Source organism: Parasteatoda tepidariorum, chromosome 7 (assembly GCF_982258835.1).
Source record: "Parasteatoda tepidariorum strain Cologne lab strain chromosome 7, Ptep-v5.0, whole genome shotgun sequence".
NCBI lineage: Eukaryota > Metazoa > Arthropoda > Arachnida > Araneae > Theridiidae > Parasteatoda > Parasteatoda tepidariorum.
In genome coordinates, this window is record NC_141761.1 from 19,006,534 (window position 1) to 19,033,041 (window position 26,508).

The window sequence follows — 26,508 nt, forward strand, 5'->3', positions numbered from 1 at the left end:
ATAACTGAGACATTGCAAAATGTATTTTCTTTTCCATGTAAATAAAGAGTTTTGAGTTGATAATATTAAGTATTAATATTTTCCCAATAATCATGAAGTCAAAATTATTTGACGGCACGTCTCATTAAACAATTTTTTAGAGAAAATGGCACGTTGGTGTATAAAGGTTCGCCACCCCTGGTGTAGGGTATACCGGGCAAATGTATACCGGACAGTGGCACTTAACTAGATCCAGTATATATTTCGAATATTTACTAAAGCGACTATGTGGTAATCAGCATTCACTGGTGAAAGTCAACAACCTCCAATATATATCGTTCACAGTAATATATATATATATATATATACAGAATATTAATAAGAATTCGTACAAAACCGAGATAAATAGAAGTTAAATATTATAAAATTATTTTACACAGCATTTATAATTTTTATGAGAACATAAATATATCTTTATTATACGACTAAAAGCATACTTGTGTATTTTACAATAGTTTATAGGTGTCATTTTTCAAATCAATCATACATGATGAGGCAAATAATCAACCACAAACAATATTTTTTATCAATTAGTGAAATAATTGAATTTATTTGGTATTATTAATTAAATCCGACAAAAAGACACCAGTACACTCCATCTAAACAAACCGCCATCTTGGTCTCCGTTTAAAAATGTCTCCTATCATTTCACTCCAGAATTTAGTTAATTAGTTTAAATATACACTAATTATTCGATGCATTTATGGAGCTCCAAAAAATATACACTAATTATTCGATACATTTATGGAGCTCCAATAAATATACACTAATTGTTCGATACATTTATGGAGCTCCAATAAATGTACACTAATTATTCGATACATTTATGGAGCTCCAATAAATATACACTAATTATTCGATACATTTATGGAGCTCCAAAAAATATACACTAATTATTCGATACATTTATGGAGCTCCAAAAAATACAGTCTTTTTAACCAACTAATAAACCCACGTGAAATGTGTGTGTGACTCTCTTTATTTAATTTATATAAATTTTATCAATTATTGGTGATAAGATTTAACAACTCTCTCTAAAGTGTGTTAGAATACTCTATTCGGTATAAACTTATCATTCGGTATAAAATAATCATTCACACTATTTTCAGAGTGTTTCAAAACCGAGTTCGTATATGTATTATACTACAATTTTTACAGTGAGATTATTCCCCATAGAGCCAGAACACGGTAAATTTTACTATATTCTGGTAATTTTCACAGAACTTTTTTCTCATAGCATTAATGTGATCTTTTTTACGTCATGACTTTTAAATAAGTTTAAAAAAAAAACAGACTAATTTTTCTTAATACAGATTAAAATTTATCAGAAAAAGAAAATTATAGATTACGGATTTATAAATTAAAAAAATATGTATACAATTTATGATTCATGTATATCTGACTGTTTTTCAATTTATTTAGATCTAATTCGTTTAAATTTAAAAATAGTTAAAACTCCATTTAAACTATTTTTCAATTCGTTTAAAGTAAAATAAATAATTTCATAAAATTGATGTAATCCATTTAAATTTTTATTACATTATACACTATTTAAAATTATGTCAATAAAAATATGTCGTATATGTAAATCACGTTTATAAACCTAATTCAATGAAGTGCATTGCCTTCTTGAATTAATAATATAATACTTGGCATTAGAAAAGGTGAAGAAATGTTCTTTTTCGGTCAAGGGAAAAGGGTATTCTTGTTTAATTATTTGATATGCAGATTTTGGTCTGTGCATATTATTTTTTAAACGAGAGCAATGGTCAAGGGCTTCCTTGACCAAGAATGTCATATCAGATATTCCGTGTCATTAAGCATCTCATATTAAAATAGTTTATTGCTATAATTGGATACAAACTTTTTTTAAATGTATTTGGATTAAATTTTTTATTTGTACAAATCGTAAAAATTAGGTCGCGGACTTTTTACGAAATTTTAATGAAGCTAACTTAATTTTTTGTTTATTTTTACAGTTTTTTTAAATCACATTTCCTGAAAAATTGTCTAAATTTAAACTTATAGTTTAAGTTGAATTGGAAAAGTTTTTTTTAATTAACTTGATAATTAGCGGTGAAAAAATGCAAAGTTTAAATCTATGCCTTTTTTCAGTATTTGAAAAAGAAAATCCGAAGAAATTGCCCTGCTTTTCGCAGTTTATAAAAGTTGATGAATTAATCAATCCTTTCTGGAGATCTCGCTGTTTAAGAAAGTGTTCTTGTTTTTAATTTTCGACTTCATGCAATATTAGACGTGTTTTTTTATTTAAATTAGATTTAACACTGTTTGAATTTTCATTTTAAAATTATGGTATAATAATCCGCAGCAGTCCGTCCATCTAATTAAGCATAAAGTTTACGGTAAAGAACATTTTTTAGCTTTACGGTTCTGAAACCGCTTGCAACTAGTATGGGTGAAAAACCATGAATGTGAAACTATACGGTTTTTCATTCATTTGCAGCTAGCATGGATTCAAAACCGTAATAACGAAATTTAACTACATATTCCGTTCCGAACTTCCGTTCTGTCGGCAATGAGATTGACAGATTATCTCTTACGGCTTTAATATGTATGAATACCATCAGTTAACAGTTTGAATACCATCTTATTTAAGGTTATTTGACTATTTTATTTGAATATGGTGTAATGATAATTAAATAAATTATTGACCTTTAGCCATTATTAAATTATTATTACTAACTATTATTAAATTATTATTACTAACTATTATTAAATTATTATTAAACTATTATTAAATTATTATTATTAACCATTAATAAATTATTATTATTAACCATTAAATAAGTATTTAACCATTTTTTCCTAGAGATTTCTATCAGTGAATACAAAATATCTAATGAAATCGAACACAACTTAATGAAAGTACAAAATTAGTTTTCGCTCCATATACATTTGTATAAAATTGAAATAGATGTTGGTTTTGCATCTTCTACTCTATAATTAAGTATTGTGTTTATAAAGTCGATATCATAAATTCGCCTCTGTGATTTGTTTTGCTTGAAAACTATTAATGCAAATTCATTTTTCCAAGCATCATTATTGTAATTCCGTTATATGAGATGCATAAAATGCTCCATGGAACGTAACTTGTAAAAATATAATAAGCGAATCAACAAAAGATTACAGATAATTAAGATTGTAAATAATGTATTAATTTTTTTTAATTTAATTTATTGCAAACGATTATTTAAGAATAATTTTTTCATTAAAAAAGTTATTAGTTCATGCGTTTACGAAAAGTATGTTATAAAGAATGACAATGGGGTGAAATTCTAGTTAATTAGCTGGAAATTAGCAACCAACTTGCATTTTCGTTTCAGAACTTTATCAATACTAGAAGACAATATTTACTAGATCAATTTTGCTGCTCCAATATAACAGGATCCCGTTCCTCTTCAAAATCTCTGAAATACTTTCGTCAAGTTCTATGAAACTAACAACAATGTAGAAACATAAAAAATAATAAAAATAAATTAATTAAATTAAACTAATAAAAACAAATAAATGATGTATAAATAATACAAAAGCTTTTAAACACCTCATAATGGACTAATTTTTCATGTGTTTATTTACTTAATATAATTATATCCAAATGGACTCAAACCACAATTTTTTTTTTAAAAAAACTTTGCTTTACACTACTGATATTTGGAAATTGGATAATTGGATTATTGATATTGGATAGTTTACGTCAGAAATGGTTAAAATTTAAATGAACTTGGAGATGAAGTTTTCTTGAATCAAAAAATATTAACTTGAATTGACTTCAAATATATAACCGTAGTTGAAATTTGAGTACACTATCTAGACGATAATGTGTCGACACTTCGATTGAATATAAATTGGCCGTATAAATTCTGCAGGAAACGATTCTAACTTTATAGCATCTAGAACAAAGCTACGGTTTAATTTTGAACAAAACTATATATTGTTAATAACTAGTTGAAAAGTGGTCAAAATCCAGATGCAGTCAAATTAAAAAACAAATTTAAATTAGAGGAGGAAAGAAAACAAGTAAAACAATAATAATATAAAAAAGATAATTAATGAAGTTTTTGTACAAATAAAAGCAAAATTATTAATATATCTTTAGAAATCTTTACAGCAACAAAATGTCAAGGCTATTGCAAACATGCGTAATTCTTTCGTTTTTTGAAAAAAATGTTCTTTTTTTCGTAAGTGATGTTTTTTACGGGAGCATGTTTCCTCTTCACTAGCTTTTTTTTTTTATCAGTATTCATTGCATTTTTTTATCAGTATTCATGCTATATGATTAAAGTTATACGAAAAAAAAAGGATATTTTTTTAAAAATATAGGTTTACAAAGTTTTTACGATATTAACTATAGAACTAAATATGCATTCAATTTTATGATATTTTGAAAATATTTTGCATCTTATCCAAAGATAGAACATTTATCTTTGTTCTCTATTAAATAAAGCAACAAAAAAAGCAATATTTTGAGTTTTAACGGAAAAAAAGTGAAAGCATTAGGCTGTTTTGGTACAATAAAAGCAGGTTTCATTTTCTTACACTTGCCAAAATTTTATAGTTGTCTTAGTTGCCGATTCTTTTGCCTTCGTCCCTTATCAGTAAACTCCTCTCTGTTTATTTTTTAACCACAAATTAAAAATAAAAGGGGAAGTATAGACTTTTTTTTCATACATTTAAAAATATTTCGGATCGAATTACGCTATTAAGTACCGGCACTTTGAGTACATCATTCATACAATCCATATTACAGTAAAATAAATTTTTTCCGAAAAATATTATACTATAATTTTTAAATTTTTTTATTTACTTAATTAGAGTAATTCTGTGCCTTTCGAGTAATTATTACTGTAAAAATTACGCTTTATCAGATTTTTTGTTCCGTAACATGTCCCTGTAAAAATTAATTTTATAGTAAAAAGTACCGAGACCCTGAGTGAAGGTACTTTTTACCGAAATTTGATCCGAAATTTATTACAGTGTATTATTATGATTTAAATCAGGGCTGTCCAACTGCAAAAAGCCCACGGGCCAGAATTCCGGTCACTGATCACCTGGCGGGCCGCAGTTTGAAAAAGTTGAACAATAACCTCTTAAACAATAACAATTAATAGTTGAATTATTAATTATAAAACAATGGAACAGAAGGATTATAAAACAATTTGCTTATATTTTAATGGGAAAACTGAGGGTCATCAGCCTGAATAAGAAGTTGGCGGGCCGCACAATATGTGCTGGCGGGCCAGATGTGGCCCGCGGGCCGCCAGTTGGACAGCCCTGATTTAAATCATTCTATATTTAATATCTCAAGATTTAGTTTATATTTTTCGAAGGCAATTCTTTTTTATTAATAATTGTTTTCTATTTTGTTCTAGATTAAACTGTCATAAATACAATTTTTAAAATATATGTTATGAATATCTATTTCAAAATTTTTTTTTCTCATATTAGCTGCCGATATTTAATAAAAATCGCTTGAATTTGTTCAACGTTTTAGAATCAATACATTTTCTCAATTTAATGTTCACATTATTTTTCATTATTTCGTTTAATATCAAACATTTCGTTTTAGATTAAACAGCTTAATTCGCAGTGAAAAATTATATTTCTTTCTCATTTAAACCCCGATATACTCCATGTTTCAAGCAAATCGAAAACATTTGTTTAGCTTGATATAGCCAATATATTTTCTGTTATTTTATTCACTACTAAACGTTACTAATTGGTTTTTAATATATTTATATTTAAAAAAATTTTCAACGTGTAGTATACTTCAAAATAGTTATTGACTTCAAATTAATTATAATAATTGTTTATGGAAAAGACAGATTAAAGTAAGCAAAATTACTATTATTCTGTCTTCTTAAGTTCAATAAAAAGTTCTTATTCTAGAATCTTCTCTACCGAGGAAATTGAATGTTGACTGTAATAAAAGAAAGTTATTAGAAAATTCCTAATGAAAAAAAATGACCTATGAGATTTGAACCTGTTTTGTAGAGATTGGAATTTATTATTTGTTTTTGTTCTTAAGCATTTGTTCTCGAATGTAGGCAGTCCAGTCCACCCATCATAAAATTGACAATTTCTGTACTTATTCTCCAGGGTCATTTTATGGCTGGGTTTTTTCCTAAAAACAAGATGAGCAACTTCTTTTTAAGAAAACCTGTCATTACTGAGGTATACGAAATTGACAAGTTTGGTTCTGAAGAAAAAATATTAATAAGCATTTGTGGTTAACCAAAAGTAACAATTCGAGATAAATTGCTCTCAGTAATTTCTAACTGCGATAGAAATATGTTCTGAATAATTTTAAGGTCGATACTTTAAATATGTGAAATAACAAAAAATAACGCTTTTTATTATACAATTGTAAAATTGTCATTACTATCTGCATTCCTTTTTTGCACACTGTTAGAAATTTATAGACAAAAATTGTTAAAAAGCAATTTATTTTAATGTTATTTTACCTTATTTAACCTTAACTGTCAATAAGCTGGTCAAGCTATTAACAGTGAATTCTTTACACGAATTATAAAGATTCACTCCACAACAACTATACATAAACTAGAAACGAACTTACTTAATCTAAAATCTTTGCTTTAAAAGGATTTCGACTTAGATTAAGAGTATATATTTTTTAATTTGGTTATTATCCTTAGAGCAGGGGTGTCAAATTCGCGGCCCGCGGGGCGCATGCGGCCCGATATGAACATTTTTGCGGCCCAGTCAATATATCCGACTCAAAGTAAAAATAAAATAGAAATGTGAATTAGAAAGAAAACTAGCATATAAAATTAGAATATACTTTATTTATAAACTATAAGGATCATTTTAAATTGTACGCGCGAAAATGTAAAGTTCTAATTGGCTTGTGGCACCTGCCATTCCAGGGATACTGCATCGTGTCAAAAATACGTAGAAAAAATTTCAAATCTTAAAACAGAATTTGAAACAAGGTTTAAAGATTTTAATTCTTTGGGAGACAAATTTTGTTTGTTTTCTTCAATTTTCCCAATAAATATAGACTCAGTACCCAGTAATATGCAATTGGATGTGATTGAGATTCAGTACGACTCAAATTTGAAGGCAAAATTCATTGAAGTGGGTGTGACTGAATTTTACAAATATTTACCGGCAAGGTTTGAAAATACTCGAAAATTCGCACATGAAATTATTTCCACGTTTGGAAGTGCGAGCAATTATTTTCTGTTATGAATGGAAATAAATCTCCTGTCCGAAACTGTATTAATAACGCTCACGTTGGGTCAATTTTGAAAGTAGTCTCGGTCAATAAAATTTCTCCCGAAATAGGAAAGATAGTAGCAGAGAAGAGATGTCAAGTATCAAACAATAATTTAACTTTATATATGTTTATTGTACCATTCAAAATAAAAAGATTTGTTTCTATGAACATTAATTTTTTTTTCTTTGCGGCCCACCTAAAGTAAAGCATTATTTATTTGGCCCAAGTTAGCTTTTGAGTTTGACACCCCTGCCTTAGAGGAAAGAAGTCTGTTATGAGCTGCATGAAAAGTTCCTTATTGAATTATTTGTAATATGGCCATTTTCAATAGAGAAAGAAAACTAAAACAATTATCTATGTAAATACTACTTAAAACCTTTTGTATGTCTATTTATGTTGAAAATTCTGAAACACAAAAAATATCCGAGGCAACAACAAATCATAAATAAAATAAAGGAAAGCACGCAACGTTATAGAAAATTCTTACTAAAAACATTTATGTAAAGATTGTTTTTTCGAAACATGCTATCTATATTCATTGCAATCTGCATTTAATATTAATACAATATTTAAATTGAATAAATACATTAAATATCTGTAATTTGAATCTTATAATTAAATGTGCTAGACGTTTAAAAAACTCACCATGCTTGTCTAACTACAACAGTCTTACATAATATAAGCTAACTTTTTTTAAAAAAATAATTTTGATATTGACATAATAAAGCAAATGAAGCTTACATAAAGCCGCAATGACGCATTAGACAACAATATCTTTAATTAAATGTAAAGTTAAGGTAAAATGCTTTACATTTCTTTTAACGTAAATCAAACTAAGGTGCGAGTTAAAGATTTTTGTTAAATAAACGTTATAAAGGTCATCGTTAGTTTTGAAATTTCATGATTATTGTTGATTACGAGCAACGAAAAAATTATGGAGGAAGTCAAGCGGAAAATCACTGCTGGAATTATTAAACGTTGGCCTTTTCTTTTAAGACTAAATGATTGAACTACTCTAAATATCGGTGTATTGTTGTTATTATTTGATTACATAATCAAAGATTTTAAGAATTGTTAACATTTTAGAGAAAAAACGAGAGCAATATTGTTACAAAATTGAGGCTATTTAAAGATACTTAATTGCCCTTTCAATTTAGATTTCATTTCTTTAGGAAAATTCGAAATAATTTTAAAATTGTTATAGCTATACACTATTGCAAAGAAATGTAATTTTTTCATATGCAATAATAATTGAAAATCGTTTTGTTATTTTCTTTCTGCGGGATTTCTACAGTTTTATTTATTTGCTGTATCTTCTGTTTTTCGATTTTTTTTTTAAGTGGCTATATTTTACAGCAAAGAAATGTGACGGTGTTATCGTTATTTATTTACTAGTCGTAATTTATAGAACTAAAACCTTTTTGTTTTGTTCGCATAAAGTAGTTGCTAACATTGAACTGCATTAATATTGCTTTGTGGGATTTTTTTTTTAAATCTTTAAACTACTATCTCTTTTATTCTTTTGTATCTGCTTTATTTTACTGCAAACAAGTATCAGCCTTGTATATATTACCCCTGATACTGACTAAAAAGCAAAATCGTGCACTCAGATCAATCAATCAATACATTAAAAATTATTAATTCTGCTCGATTCTTATAAACCCACTCTTAGATACATACCTCCATAACGATTATTTTTTATTACCTGTTGTTTCAGATAAAGACCCAACATAAATTTCATAAATAGGAGTTGTAAAATTGAATATTTTTTAAAAAGTCTGTAAATTTTTCTGTACGCAGTCAAGACCGTATTTTTTTTTTTAAAAAAAAGGCCACTGAAGTAAAAGTCACGTTTTATAAAACAATGTAAATTTTAAAATATAGTATTTTTTAGTTTTTCTTAAAAATAATTACAATGCTAAAATTTTCGAAAGCTTTTACATTTATGAAACCAAAAAAATTTCAATTAAGCTTTTTGTAATACACTTAATTTAAACATCAAGATTTTACCAAGAGATAAGTGCAATTTTTAGATTTAGCATTTCCTTCTGGTTATTTTAACAATTCTTTTAATTCGTTATAAAATACCTAAATTGAAATTTTATTTAAAAAGAAAAGAAAAAATTCTTATATAAAACCTATAATGGAAACTGCTACATTATAGAATACATACTTCCTAAATAGCTCAATAAATTCGGTATAGAATGAATTCGTTTTTCTAATCTTAAAAATGAACGTATTTAGTACTTTTTACTTGCTTTTAAAATTGTTTATTAACATGTTTAAAAAATTATTTGAATAATTTTAGCTCATATTTGAAAACTTGTTTTAAAATTTAAAAACTGAAGCTATATTTGTTTGAAAAATATTTTTCACATTTTATTTAAAAGAAAAAAAAACAGATAGCATGAAATACTCATTAAATATGTTCATGCAACTATGTACTTTTATCAAAGTACATTTCATGAAAAAAAAAAGAAAAAACTACGTTTTGAAACTTTTCGAATTTTTACCGGAGGTGAGAGTTCGAGGGTGGGTTTACGAAGTTGTAGAGTTATGTTTTCCCGAGTAAAGATTTAGTTTAAAAATTCCCTTGCTTATTTTTCACGAATTTAAAAAATAAATAGAGAACAAAAGAATAAAAACTAAGTGAACAATATAAAAAACTTTTTAGAGAACTTTTTTTCAGAAATATTTATTTTAAGGTCCATTTATTATGTGTAGCTTTGCACAATATAGGAAATTGGTTTAGTTGATTAAGTTATAATTGGGCAAAAAATATATATTATAGAATATTTAAAGAAAGAAAAACTTATTAGTTTCTTTTTCTTCTTTGTTTTCAAATGGAATGCGGAAGTTTTCATTTTCCATGAGTGTCTTGGGCAATTTACCTAATTGCTCAATTTGCAGAAAACTTGATATTTTCTATGAACCAATCCAATGAAATTAAAATAATTTCGAATGCAAAATGATTAGTGATTCGATATTAATGTTTTTCTTAGTATTAAAAAATTAAACAGTATAGGATTATTATCTCAAGAATTGAGAAAACGATTAGAGAAACTTTCAATAACTCTCGCTAGTTAATAAGGTAACTTTTTCACTCAGGAGTTTTTTTTTTACTTGCATTCTATTTCCCCTTCTTTTTTTACGAAAATAAATGAATTTTTTTCTTGATTAGGATGATTCCTTTCATCTTTTCTTCTCAATTCCGAAAATAGTACATTACTAAATATTTTATGATCATAAAATTAAAAACTATCAACGGCAAGTCAGCGATTCAATAAATTAAAAGTAACAACAAATAAGTAAATAAAAAAAAGCTTGTTTTTCTATTAAAAAAAATGCAAAACAACAAAATATTTAAATAAAAAACAGAGATTTTTTGTTAAAAAAAAAAATCCCTTTTAAGCCTAAAGAAAGTTAAGGAGAATCTGTGACAATCAATACTTTGTTATCACTACAAAAGATGTAATAGTGAAAGCGTCTTATCTATTTAATGAAAAATTCAGTAAGATTGGAATTAAACTTGAGAGAATAAGCACCATTCCCTTTAAATCTGTTAAAACTGATCTGAAAATAATAAGAATTCACCAGAAGTTTCGTTTTTATGTGATTTTTTCCGCATGGGATCATCCATTATAGACCTGAAACTAACCACTCGCCACCAGCCAAGTGACGTGTCAAGAAGGTGTCTTGGCGTCTTAAATAAGCAACCGGTCACTTTTTTCCATATTTTTTTGTGTTTTATTGCGCATCGAATTTTCTTGCACAGTGAAGTCAAAGTCAATATGTCAATATGTTTAACTATAAATTTCTTCATATCTTTATTGATAAATTAACTTTTTATAGGCGTAGATTATTTCTATTATATTTTTCTTCTTCAAAAAATACACTCATGGACAAAAAAATTAGCGCACCTAGAAGGAGTCGCCAAAATGAAACGTAATTGTACATGCGTAATGACTACTTTGATATAAGTAAATCATTCGAAAAACAAAGAAGAACGATAATCTTTGATTTTCTAATCATTTACTTATATCAAAGTAGTGATTACGTATGTAAAATTTCGTTTCATTTTGACGACTCCTTCTAGGTGCGCTAATTTTTTTGTCCATGAGTGTATATAATAGAATTATACACTTTTTGTAAACATAATAATTTTGAATATATAATAATTCAAGCAAAAAACGGCTATGAAATGAATAGAACTTATCGATATTGGTCACCTACCTATTAGGTTTTGAGGAAAAAGTGACTACTAAGTTATTAGAGTCTACCGGCCACTGGCTACTAACTGAAAATTTAAATTTTCAGGTGTAATCCATTAGAAAAGAGATTACTCATTTTGTCACGTCGTTTCAAATCTTATGTGTCATCATCGATTGGTCTTAAGTCGTCCGTGTTTTAATTGCTCACTCTGTAACGATTCTTCACCTATGGTTGAAGCAGAAATCATTAGACAATTTAATTACATTAGAATGTAGTAATAGGGATGTTTCGACAGGATTATTTCCCCCCCCCCTCAAATTAAAACGCTCTGGTGATTCAGTGAAAGCAAAATAATATTATTTCCAAGTATTGTGAAGCGGAGCATAACGAACAAGCTCTACCTTGATGAAATTTCTCTCGACCTTGCCCTCAATATTCTTCTGGAAGGAAATTGTTAACTTTCTCCTCTGTTTTTGTGAACTCCATACAAAGAAATACCTCCTTAAAAAGATATAAATACTTTCGCCTTTTTGCTTTTATAAAAGTAATAATAAAAATCTTTAAGTACTTTTTAGTTTCTGCTCGAATTATCATTATTTTTCATCTTTTCGTATTTTGGTACATGATTTGGGAATGCATGAGATTTTCCATTTAAAAACGTATTTATTGAACAAAAAATAGAAAGAGTCAAATGAAAAATAATTTGCCATGGCATATGATCAACAATGACTATACCATGTACCAAATACATAAACCGAAAGCTTATAAAAAATAATGTTTATTTAATTCTCTTTTTTTTTTCGATAACAATACGAAACAAAATATAATTTTCATGCTTCAAAATTATCTTTTAAAATGAAAGGAACTAATTTACAAATTTTACAATTGAAAAAGATTGACTAAAACAAAAAGTACCTATATGTAGTTTTCGTAGGTGAAAATTATTTACTTTAACAATAAAAAATAAAAAATTAGAGTTTTTATTGTTTATATACACTGTTAAAAAATGTCGCATCAAATTACGGTAAAAAGTACCGGCACTCAGAGTGCCTGTACTTTTTATTGAAAAATCCATTTTTACCGGATGTTACGGAATGAAAAATCTGATGGACAGTAATTTTTACAGTAATAATTATCGTAAAATCACTGAATCACTATAATTAAATAAATATTACTGCAAAAATTACGGTTTAATATTTTACGGTAAAAATGGATTTTAAGGAAAAATGAGTTTTGCGGATGATGCATCCAAAGTGACGGCACTTTACACCAGAGTTTTTTACAGTGCAAAACAGGTATGAATGTTAATAGAACTGATAATGAATTTTTATAATGTTCATAAGAGAATGCGAAAATCAATGGAGTTTTTTCTTCTTCTTTTCCTTTTTTTTCTTATACAGTAGGGAACCGATTATCCGGAACCATCGGGACCATCGCTATTCCGGATAACTGATTTTTCCGGTTTTCTGAATTGCTACAAAAATTTTTTTATTGTTAAACCCAACTAAAAAAAAAAATTTGGAAATAATCTTAAAAAGAAGAAAAAAACGATGAAGTAATATTATTCCAAATGATTGAATAATATGAATGGTTAATAATGATTATTTCCAAAATGAGGGTAGGGTAAAAATCTTTCAAAAAAGAAAGAGAAATCCTAAAATCAATGATGAAAAAAAAATTTTTTTTTTTAAATGGCAGGAAAATTCCTCGAATTTCGTTCCGGTTTTTTGGTTTTCCGGTTTTCTGATTTCCGGATAACGGGTTCTGTACTGTATATATATTATGCATAATTAAGTATCAGGGTACTTATCATTATCATGAAAATGATTCTTAATTATATATACTTTTTTTATGTAACAAAGTTTGTTTTCAGTTTCTTAAAAATTCTGTAATATATATGTTTCATTAAAAGCGAATAAATTGAATAGTTAAGAAGAAGAAAAAGAGAAAAAAAACATTTACGTGTTTATGCATTGTCATCAGACACTGTGTCCAAAATTTAAGTGATATCATTAGCTTCTAACTAAGCTTCTTTGCTATTAATCAGCAATGATATGTCAATAATGGCAATCTTCATGCATTTTATAAATTATAATGATATCAGAATAAGAATTAGCATAAATAAAAATATGATCTGATAATGTATCAGATTTTAATGAAAGCGTGTATTTAACATTGCAAATCTTGCTGCAAATCCTGTTTTATTTGATTCCGGTTGATATTTGACAAAAACAATGTTAAAAGCCTTTAAAATGTGATTTATAATATGTATTTTATAGATTTCTTCTAAATTATTTAACAGATATTAGTTTATTGTATTTCAATATTGGTTTGAATATCAGTCATATTGCGTAAAACATTTTCTTCTTGTTACGAATATCATATGATTCAAAAATTTCGCACTCAACGCTATTAACATTATATTAATTTATATTAAAGCTATTTAACAATAAAAAAATTTTATGAATATTCAATGTAATGGGAATGAAAATTTACCTCTGTTTAATATTTTAAAAAGACGATCGAAAAGTTTTATATTAGAAAAATTATCAACTTTTCTTTTCTTGAAATAACAATAATTTTAAGAGGTAAACTTATTGAGAGTACATTGTGTGTATCAATCAATAAAAATTTTCTGGAATTAGTTATTTATTTAATTCTGTACAATTTTTAAAAATAATTTTAAATTGAGCGTGGAGTTAAGCGGGGTGGATGGACGAAATGTTTTTTAAATGCGAAACAGTGCTACCATCTATTGGCTAAAACTGCAATTGCGTTTTTATGAGCAATATAATTCAGAACTTTTTAACTAAACATTCACAACTTCTGAAGATTTTAATGATAATTGGAATGATTTTCTGAACATATTTTCTATAAACTAAATTTTGCGCTGCAAAGATTTTAGTTTTAATATTTTTTAAAAATATTAATTTATTAATAATTATTTTATTAATTTAACAGCGTACCATTTATTATATAATAATCAAATCAAGACAAAATAAATTGCATAGTCTTTCATTTGAAAATCATTCAAAGTACATTGCCATATACCACCAGTATAATGAGAAAAAGAAAAGGCATTGGATTATTCATTTTAAGTTGAGACTAACTTTTTGTTTGCTGCTGCCATCTACTGTTTTATACAACAACTAATACTTGACCTTTCATTACGTAATGTCTATAACAAGCCTTCACCAGACAACTGATAAATTTATATTTGAAATTTAAAAATACGAATTATTTTATTTCAAGATTAAATTAGCATTTTTTTTTTCAAATTTCATCTGAAAATCTTGTAAAGTTAGAGTTTCTATAGTTATTTTTAAAGTTAGTATCTTTTATAGCAAATTATTAACTACTATGATTTATCATAAATAAAATATTCATTTTACAGCATAAGTTTACGTAATTTACAGGAAATTTTTTTTAAAGTAGCCTCTTTTTAATGACCAACTACTATTATAATTATTTTTATTCTATTCAATCGTAAAATGAAGCTTTAACCGGCAGTAAAACTGTTACACAATGGTATAAACTACAACTGAGGAACACAAGAAACCTGGATGAAAGTCTCATTAACATTATTCAGATTTTTTTTCCTTTTTTTTTTCCATTTATTCTTTTACTTATTTGGAAAGTTTTTTGCTTTTAATTATTTTATGTTTCATTTTATTAGAAGTTCCTCAGTTATAAAATACATGAATGTGATAGCCATAAAAAGGATGTTCTTTCTAATGAAAATCATAAAAATAAACAAATAACACGATACACAGTAATACATCTCTGTTTTAAGTCAAGATTTTTCTTTTATTATTATTATTATTTTTTAAATTATTATTATTTTCATAATTTTTTTAACGGTGTTGGAAGTTGTGTTGTTCAGAGGTTAATGAGATCTCATATGTGACTTCATAACTTAATAATCTTATTCAGAAATTAAATTTAATTTTTGCGTGAATACTATTGCAACCCATGATGATTTAATTTAAGTGAACACCAAATTTCTTAATCATAATTTTGAAATATTTGTTGCAAGTTACCTCTTTATTTATTACCTCTCGATTTTGGAATGCTTATTGTTTGATTTATTCATTAGAATGTGTGGGACTTTTATTAAATAGTATAAATTATAAGTTTTTAAATATTTTTATAAATTTCGTCAAGATTATTTCTACAAAATAGTAAGAGCCTGAAGAATAAAATTTGATAGTTAAGTTTAAAATTGTCAGTAAAATAAGTTTTAATGAATAAAATGAAACAAAAGACTTAAAAAAGAAAAACAAAATAGTGGGTTAATAAATAGGAAATCTTCTCTTATATCACGTCTTATGGTTTGTTTATCGAAAGAACTCCATTGCTATTCGTCTGGAGCAGTATTTTGCATAACAGATAATGCATTGAGCAGTAATTTGCATAACAGTAAGCATAACAGATTATGCTTACGAAGTTTTATTATTTCAAGTTAGGTCAATATTTAAACAGGATTTGGCTCGTATCGGCCAAAGAAAGGGAATAAAATGAGCAAATTGTCTTCGATTTTGTGGCGAGGGGAGTTCTTTCCATAAACAAACTATAGGTTTCCCTCTACTTATCATTAAGATTGTATAATTGCACTCCACCATTAGATCAAAAGTTATTCAGAAGGTTTCTTTAATTTGTGAAGTGAAATATATTTTGTGAAGAAAATAAATATTAATTGTTCTCTATTTTAAATTTTTAGGGATTGGAATGGACGACACTTTCGTCTTACTGGCTGCTTGGCGTAGAACAGATGATAGATTGAGTGTTCCCGAAAGACTGTCCATCACATTTGCGGATGCAGGGGTATCAATCACCATAACATCATTAACAAATTTCATATCTTTCTGGATCGGTGTCATCACGCCATTTCCCTGTGTCCGTATTTTCTGTATCTATACTGCAATGGCCGTACTCTTTACGTACATCTATCATATTACATTTTTTGGAGGTGTCATGGCTCTCAGTGGATATGCTGAACAAAGAAATCTGCATTCATTCATTTGTACTCCTACCATGCCTAAATCACTAGCACGTAAGTCCTTATACATAAGATTATATTGCTATTTATTGCATAAAACTATATAAAACTATTTATTGCATAAAATAGTTTTGTACAATCATAATTCAAAGCATTTTTCTTAAGTTTAGTAAGATTCACATAAGTTCAATACAATTCAAATGAAACACCCATAAATTCACACCTGTAGTTTTTAGTGGTATAAATATTGATTGCTTGTTAATACAGGATTTATAAATATTGCTTTTACACGTCGACAAAGTAAGTTCTCATTTCTTATTCGTTTTAGCAAAAAAAAGAATTAAAATATCAAGCGTGTGAGCAAGTCCAGCTCTTCGAAAACGTAACTAATGCGGGGAACTACTCGGTGTGTGGTACGGTATACCGGAAAAACAACTTACAGGGTCAACAGTAGGCTTAGCATAGCACCATGTGTACTATGATCCAGGACATTTGCATAAGAAGCAAAATGACAGTCAGAAGGTACATCACCAGTGAACTGGTCGTTGGACAACTACCCATGCATGGGTACACTGCCTCCCACTAAACGCCGTTTTATTCTTTCTTTCTATGTCAAACGGTGTTAGCAAATTTATTAGCATGGATGACAAAAATGTATTCTCAAAGAAATATCTTAATTAATAGTACAGTGCTGTTTATAAGTAGTACAGTACTGTTTATTAATGGTGTAAAAATGCAGAATAAAAAAATAAACATAAAACGAAAACTTTTCTTCTTTTTTTTTCCAACAGGGAGAAAAGTACGTTAGTATAAACACAAATTTGAGTAGACTTTTATTGTAAACACCGACATTAAAAGTTTTTGGTTCTTAACCGCTAGCTGGGCACCTGACGAAAATCCCTCACCCAAAGTTGCCAAGATTTTAGTGTTAGGGAAAAGGATAGTTACAACTAAACTTAGTTAAATAATTTGAATCTACTCGTTACAACCTTCATAGAGTTTATCTTTAAAATAAAAAAAAATTCGTTTAGTAAAACCAACTTTAAACTTTACTGTGGAAAGATTCATGTAAAAAGGGAGTTCTTCAGTTCGCATATTTGAAAATTGTAATGTACACATAAAATGCCTTTTGAATTCCCAAATATTCTATATAAAGTTCTTTCAAGTCAGTATGTCAAACTAAATTTTGTCACAGATTTATGTTATTTTTATTGTCGAATTAACTTTTTATGGCCGTAGATTATTTCTAACATGATTTTTTTTTAAAGTAAAGTTTAAAAAATAGTTTACAATTAAAAGGTCCTGTCGATATCGGTCACCAAATCATTAGTTTTGATGAAAAAGTTGCCACTGGCAACAGTACTAAGTCATGGCCACTGGCAACTAACTGAAAATTAAAATTTTCAGGTCTATTTTTCGTTAAATTTCCTCATTTTGTTTCGGAATTCCCTTTCGCGGCAGCTTGTTTTGCATAAAGTAAAAAAAATTGAAGTGTTTTAATTACTTGTCATTAAACTTTTATGAATCGTAAGTGGGTGAAAACTGGTTTCAAAATAAATTTTCTTCCGAAATGATAACCAAACACAATTCAAGGCCAGATTTCTATCTTTACATTTCTCAGAAAAAAAAATCATTGATAGCAATGATTGTTGATTCATTGTGGTTAAATGGATTTTCAACAAACTTTTAACTCAGTTTAACATTTGTTGAATAAATAAATTTTTGTAAGTAATCATTTTCAAAAAGAATTCGGTCAATACTAAATAAAATATAGATTCATTATTTGTTTTTATTACCTTTTTTTTATGTATTCTTACAATAATTTTTGTCTTAAAATTTGAAGTTTCTTGAAATCAAGTTTAGATAAGTACAATTTTGAAAATACTACTTACATATTACCCGCCTTGTCTTAAAAAGTTCCCTTAAATGCTCTTTGGAATTAGTTTTCAACGAATCATCGTTTAATCACTTCATGATTTTTTTAAGATTTAATTCATTCGTGGTTTTTTAAGAATTAATTTTATTTATTTTTTAATAATACTCTTAACTTGTTATACTTACTGGAAAAAAGGAAATTAATCGTAAGGCATTCCGCCAACACCCCGGTGTAGACCAGGGGGCTCATGAATGTTAGGGCTTCAAAATTTCGTGACCAACTTCCAAACTTTACTTCCCAGACAAACTGGTCGCGGCCCGATATCTAATAGTATCTAATCATAATTTCTCCTTTTGTTCCACCAATTTAATTTTGAATCATTTCCAAATTCTATTTACATTTTCATTAAACAAAAAATTGTATGCACGAAATTAAAAATAAAAGAATAATAAAAATGCTGAAATGCAATGGGGATAATTCAATGAGTCTAATTCCCAATCACTTTCGAAAATCCTATTACTTTTCAACTATTATTGAATTGAGAATTTCAGTATCTTTGCAGTCTTCAAATAAGACGGAAAGCGAATCTGGAAACTGTCGAAATTTTACTTGACTATTTTATAAGTTTTAATTTTTTTTATTTTTGTAATTATTTTCTAAACGCGTTTTAAAAATAAGCATAATTGTATAGCAATCGTAATATTTCCAGTAGGTTTATTCGAATATTATTTGAACGTATATTTCATTGATTAAACAAAATCCGTAGCCTTGTCATTTTAAACCCAATCCAGAAGTCAAGGGAATTCCAGGATCAAGTAATTGGAAAAATTTGTCCTGGAGAACTTTTTGATGAAACTAATTCATATTTGCGTTACGTGGAAAGAAAAATCACGAAAACTTCCCGGCGGTAAGGGGACTCTAACCCATGATCCGTCTACCAATGAGGATATTTTGAGTAAGCATTGTGATCGGCAATGGCAATATCGGTTTAATTGCAGTGTTTGGCAATCTCCGGGTATTCCGTTATGACTTTACTTTATTCTAGAACAATGGCAGAGTTGTTGTCTTGAACGTAATTTATTAGTTTCATGAAGTTTAAATTTCCTTTAGTAGTCAAGATAAATGCATTGTAAGCGCAGAGGTGCCAACAATTACGATTTATTCATAATGTTTACCATTTCATAATCAAGATTACGGTCTTATGGTGGTTGAGTGATATAAAAATTACGGTTTTTGAGAATTTCCATAATAATCTGTTTAAATTGAGCGTTTCCTTTTTTTAAATTTTTTCGTTTGCAACTTATCAGCAATTTTTTTTACACCTTAAAGGGAACTCGAAAAAAAACAACATGTTCTTAGAAACAAGAAATAAAAAAATAAAGAAACATCTCATCTCTTCCACTTCCAACAAGCTATTCTGAAATTTAATGATCTTTTTATATCAAAAAGCAAATTAACATAAACTCATATCTGAAATAGTGTGAGAAAAAACGTTTAGTGGCTTAAATGCAGGATGATAAAAATGCTATTCCTATTTTATTCAAAAACTAGAACATTAATTCCAGGCAATCAATTTAATTTATCACTTTATAATGCAGCATAAAATTTTAGTGTTGTGTACTTTTTTTTAGTACTTTTATCTTTGCATTTTATATTTAATTGTAAGCTTTTTAATATATTTAATTGTATAACTTTTATATTTAATTGTATAACTTTTATATTTAATTGTAAATTCATGCACAATCTTAATAATGTTATAAACCTATACAGAATTAAGTAGTATATATACCTTAAAATAACGCTCTTTCAAATTTCGTAAACACTAACAGCATGTATTCCTGTACTATTATACTTTTGATTGCTGATAGCTAGTTTGGAAAGTTGACCCCTCTGTAGACGAAAAAAAAATTATATTAAAGGTTGTAAAGCTTAGGAAAGAACGTGCAAAGGGATTAGTCATTTTAGAGAGTTTGAAAAAGTCAAATTTAGAATGTACTGAAACATTAAGAAACTGTTTGCTAAATAATAGTTTTCATCCAAAACAGTTTTCAGCTTTATATAAGAACTTAAAAAAATAAATCTTTGCTTATAAGCTTGTCAAACCCAGATCCTATAAAATGTCATCTCTTCAATGAAAATTGTTTATCGTAAAAAAAAAAGTGCTGGTAATGATTTTTGCTGAAGAATGGTATGTTTGGAGCAATTTCTTAACTTCATAAATTAATAATTCTTCATAAATTCAAATAAAAAGCAAACAACCAACTTTTAATTTACAAAGAAAATATGTTACAAGACATGAATTTTTCCACTTCGCATACAGGTCTAAAATTATAAAGATTTGTAGTGCAATCAAAGTCTCCTAATTGATTTCTTTCTATTTCAGAGGATCGAGGTAAATGCTATAATCTTTTCTGTACGGGTGGAAGAAATCCTTTGGATCCTGATAATCCTCTGGATAATGAAGAAAACATGATGATGAAATTTTTTAGAGACAAGCTCGGAGTATTCCTAAGTAAGAAATCCGTAAAGATGACGGTTATCTTTTTCTTCCTCATCTACCTCTCAGTTGGATTATATGGTTGCACCAAAGTAAAAGAAGGCTTGGAGCGTTTCAAAATGGCGAGATACGATTCTTATTCCCTTGATTATTATGACTTCGAGGACAAATATTTCAGAAAATACCCTTATCGGATCCAAGTAATTATAAACAAAACCCTTGATTACTCCGATCCAAAAGTCCAAGAAGAAGTTGAGGAGCTCTTGCATAGATTAGAGAATAATCGATTGATGGCTGGAAACAGATTCACTGAATCGTGGTTAAGAATATACCACAGATTCATGAAAGATTCCAGAACGCAAGTTTTTCTGCAGGGCTACAACATGAGTTTGAAAGAAGATTTTTACAAAGGTATCCGGCAAGTTTTCTTCAGGCTGTCGCAAAATTATTTCCAACAGGATATAAAATTTAACGAAGATTTTACTGAAATTACCGCTGCTCGATTCGTTTTGCAAACAGAAAACATTATGGATGCGAATGACGAAAAGAATATGCTGATAGAGCTAAGGGCTATAGCCGCTAATTCAACTTTGCCCGTTGTAGTATTCAATCAGCTGTTCGTGTTGTTTGATCAGTTCTTATTAATTAAAGAAACGTCCATACAGGCGGTTGGTGTAGCGACGGCAGTAATGATGGTCATATCATTCCTCTTCATACCCAACCCTAATTGTGCCTTATGGGTAGCCTTCTCTATATTTTCGATTGAAATCGGAGTGGTCGGATTTATGAGTTTATGGAATGTAAATCTGGATGCTATATCTATGATAAACCTAATTCTATGCATAGGATTTTCTGTTGACTATTCGGCCCACATAACGTATGCCTTCATATCTTCTACCAACAAAGATCCGAATGAGCGAATGAAAACTGCTCTGCATTCATTGGGATTACCTATTGCTCAAGGGAGCGTTTCTACAATACTGGGCATCGTTGTACTTAATGCTGCCCCCTCATATATATTTTCAGTATTTTTCAAAACTGTTTTTCTAGTGATATTATTTGCAGCTGTACACGGTCTCCTGTTACTACCTGTTTTGCTATCATTGACTGATGGTTGGTGCTCAGGCTCCAGGAGGGAGAAGCCTGAAAAAGAAGGCACTCCTCCATTTTATATCACGTCCCAGCAAAATGACATACTTGCTAACCATGATGGTAAAACACCAACCTACAGAACACTTGCCGATCCTCACTTGTCCATTATCACAGAAGAGCCCAAGTACAAGACAACAGCTACTTGGACTGATAATGGAGATTTGGATCAGGGCATCGGCACTAGTGGTGAAAGTAGTGACGGTAGCTGGCGTGGCAATGATGAAATCATTGACCACTCACACCAGCTGCACGGAAGCTCGTCCAAGCTCACAGCGGTGGGCCAACCAAGTGACTCGCCAAGAACTCGGGAAAGGCAAGACCATGTCAATCCTGGGTTCGTCGACGATGACGATTTGAAAGGCTCTCGAATGGGCGCTTATCACTGTGCCCACAAAGATAATAAAGCGGGTTATAATGGGAGGTGGGAGAGTTTGCAGAAACAGCAAGAATCCCCCAAGAAAAACCACAAAGACTTGCCATCTTCCAATAACGATGACCAAGACAGTCCTCTGAGTCGCTACATGTCACGACTTAATAGTGGTTACGTAAGAGAATTTCAAATGCCATTGTGATTAAGTTTTATTTTTAAGTATTTAAAGAACAAATATATATTTTTGTGCCACGTTTATAAGTTCAAACCACTTCATACTCAATGCCATCCGTTTTGCAACATGACAGATTCGAGGAAACATTTAAAGACAAGGCAGAATGATTACCAATTTGGAAATAATTTATTGTAATGATTTTTGGTAAAAAGAGAAGGTAGTTATGTTGACATATATCATAAATGCCTTAGAAATCAATAAAGTATACAAATATTTAAAAAAAAATGCAAATACTTAAGACATTTGCCGCGCAAACAGAATTTTAATATACTTACAAATTAATAATTTGCAATATCACGGTTACAATGCATAATCATTGTGACTGCAAGTCTAAAATTAATAGAATATATGAACGTATTTCAATTAATTATTTAAACCTGCATTTTTTTTAAAAATGATATTGAGCAATATGTAATTGAAATCGCACAGAAAAAAAAAGCCTTTCGCAAAACTGCATTAAACTATATTCAATAAATTGTACAATAATAGAAGTCTGATATAAGTGATAAATGGTTGTACACGCGTCCAAAAACTGTCTATCATAACTGTTGAAATTACAGAGTTTTGACAATCTATATATATTTGGCGAAACAAACTATTTTATAAATTTTATACTGAATATAAAAGAAAATTGGTATCAATAAAATACGAAGTGAAGATAAGGTTTTAACAATAATAATAAAAATTTGATATATGAATATACTTTTACATCAATAATTATAAGTATACAAATGAAATGTGTTTAATGTTTTCTAACAAAAATTTCTAAACAGAACTAAATGAAAATGAATAATTTTTCTGAACAATTGTTAATAAATGTATTTTTCATAACACATCTTCTGATTAATTGTTAGTGTGAAATGATAATAGACAATTTTTAAACAAGCCCTAGGGCATTTTTTCAGAGAAATTTCTCCCTGGTGCCATACAATCCTAATTTTCTTTTCAAATAAATAATTTATTCAGTCCTGGTGGAGATTATTTATTATACCAATGACATTGAGATTAATGAAGAAGTGAAATTAAACCAATACTGTATATTGGTAAAAACAACTGAACTTGTGCCTTACATTTATTGTAAAACATCAAAAATAAAATCATTGTATATTAATTGTAAATGTTTCTTTTGTAATATTGTATTTGTAATGTTCTGTGTTTGTCAGCAATTGTATGAATGTAACTAAAACCTTCCTCAAACAACTACAACTTTGGCTAGTCACTTGAGCTGAGCTCGGATAGTGATTCACACTTAGCCAGTCCAGCACCGGACTGAATTCGTGCATTAAGCCCGATTTTTAATTGTCTGTATTTATCTAATCGTGTACTGCAGCCAAATAATTCTTTCCCTAACTTTGTATGAAAATAAGTTAAAAATACGAATGGTTAATATGTCAGAACTTATTTTATATACAAACTTTTTTATTGTATTTTTATTTATGTATAATTATTTTAAGCGTTAATGTGAGAATAATTGGTTCCCTAGTATTTTGAAATGTGATGTTATTATCTAATTATAATGTGTTTTTTGTAATTAAAATGTGATGCTACAATTGTTTTGCTTTTATTTATAATGTGATTACTACAAAAAAAGTTCAAACGTATTTAAATAGGTACTTTAGAAGTACTTCTTTTTGAGTTAGATGAATACTCAAGATAGTCTTTTTACTTTGACACTTTTTAGTACCCACAACCTACTTTGTAGATACAAAAAAAATTATCTTTTTTTGACACAGTATAAAGATGACGTAAATCAAGAAAAACTTTTATCCGGAAAAATTAGAACGGAGAACTTCGATCCCTTAAAGAAATTATTTTAAAGTATTATTATTATTAGTTTAATTATTTTTAAAAAAAACATCGAGTTCTTGAAACAAAATGAAATATCATTGCGATATTTTAAGCAGGAACTACCTGAGATGTACAGTGTGTCAAAAAAAAAGGACCGCCCTGTATAAATTTTGATCTAATGATTGGATCTACATGTTCTAGGACTCATTCTTAATGGTTCGAGGGATTGACTTCAACTGTGCTAATTAATTAATGCAAACGATATTTTAAATTACGAAATCAGACATAAAAACGTACCTTCTCTGAATAAATATTCCTTTTTTCGTCAGCGAATTCGAATTTCTGACCCCCAAAATATAAGGGGTAGCGGCAATCTGGGATATATGGTCCCCATAGTTTGGTCAGGAGAGCTATCCAAAGTTTGATCCCCTTAATGTTAATTTTACTTGTATTTCGCCATGTCTCGAGAACTTTTGAAGTAAATTGAAAAATTTTTGCACACAATTATAAAATCCGTTTATCCAACGATAATTCCAAGCAAAAAATAAATGTAAGTAAATATTTATTTGTTTGTTAAATAATAGTCGAAACATTTTAGAAGTGTAGGATATTCATTTTTTACCCCATTTTAAAGTGCGTAATTTTGCATGGCAAAATACAAAATATGAGCGAAAACGGTTGAATAGCTCCTGAAAAATCGGATTTCAAATATCTTTAAAATTTGATTTATTAGGAACTATATTCAACCGATTTCACTCAAATTTTGTATTTTGTCTCGTAAAATGACATACTTTAAAATAACATAAAAAACTGTATACCTAACAATTTAAAATGTTTTAACTAAAATTCAGTAAAAAAATAAATACTTACAAAAATTTATTTCTTGCTTTATATTATCTTCGGATAAGCGAATTTTATAATTTTGTGCGAAATGTTTTCAAATGGCTTGAAAAGTTCTTTTGTCATGGCTAAATACGCAAAAAGTTAAGCGATCCAATTTTTAGATCGCTCTCCCATTCAAACTATGGGGACCATATTCCCCAGATTGCAGCATCTCCCTACATTCGAAAGAAGACATGTTTATTCAGAGAAAGTTCGTTTTTATGTCTGATTTCGTAACTTAAAATATCGTCTGCATAATTAATTAGCATATTTGGAGATCAAACTCTCGAATCATTAAGATTGAGTCCTAGAACGTGGAGATCCGATCATTAGATCAAAAGTTATTTAGAGTAGTCCTTTTTTTTATTTTGGTGCACCGCACATCAGCAACAATGACTATCTAATAGAGTGGTGTTTGAAACTATTCAAAATTTTGATACAAATGATTCTAACGATCAAGATGATGAAATGATTTTAATGATATATATCAAAATCAAGTTTTAGAAATTAATGATAAAGAGCTTAGGAGATGTTCATCTTTAAGCGGTCTAGATGATTTTTCCTAACGAAAATTTCGACTTACCTTACTTTATTTTGAGAAATTTGACATCAAGTATAAAGTAATATTCAAAGTCTTCCTTATTTACGACAAAAATACTGAAATCCACTCACTAAAAACAGAAAATAACACTCATTTTTTTAAATGGATTTGTATGCAAACTATTTTTTTTTGTTTGAAGTTTTTGATTTAGAATTTTGTCTTTAATTCTCAATTCAAATTTTTTCACCTGATTCAAACTTGGTAATTGGCTTGAATATGGCATGTTGCTCAAATTCTTACTAGCGTTTGAATATTGACAAATATTGAGAATTTTTTTGGGTCAAAATAAATTTATTTTTTATAAAAATCCAAAAAAACAATTTTCTTTTTCTGAAATTAAAAAATAATTTTTGTTTTTCATTTTCTTAGAGTTAGTATAGTTTTAAAAATAGTATATATTTGACATCGAATAGTTTTTAAAATTGTTGACATGATTTATTGTGCGAGTTCCAGGAAGAATTTGCGTAACTTTCCTCGTTAAATAACCCCACTGGAAGAAAAATAACAAGGTTTTAAATACAATGAAAAGGTTGGCCTATATCCCCTTAAAATTGCGATCGATAACAGAAAATTCTTAAACCATTGATATTTTTTTTTCT

The 26,508-nt window shown here is 28.3% G+C and overlaps 1 protein-coding gene across 3 annotated transcripts in view; it reads left to right on the plus strand.

Moving 5' to 3' along the window:
- LOC107454901 (patched domain-containing protein 3) overlaps positions 1–24,188 on the plus strand; it is a 127,013-nt gene extending 102,825 nt beyond the window's left edge. For all 3 annotated transcript variants that reach the window (XM_043042915.3, XM_071182904.2, XM_071182903.2), the window contains exons 3-4: positions 16,230–16,562; positions 20,768–24,188. In XM_043042915.3, the coding sequence (XP_042898849.2) occupies positions 16,230–16,562; positions 20,768–22,605 (2,171 nt within the window). In that variant the 3' untranslated portion in view covers positions 22,606–24,188. The remainder of the gene's footprint in view (positions 1–16,229; positions 16,563–20,767) is intronic.
- Positions 24,189–26,508: the final 2,320 nt, after the last annotated feature.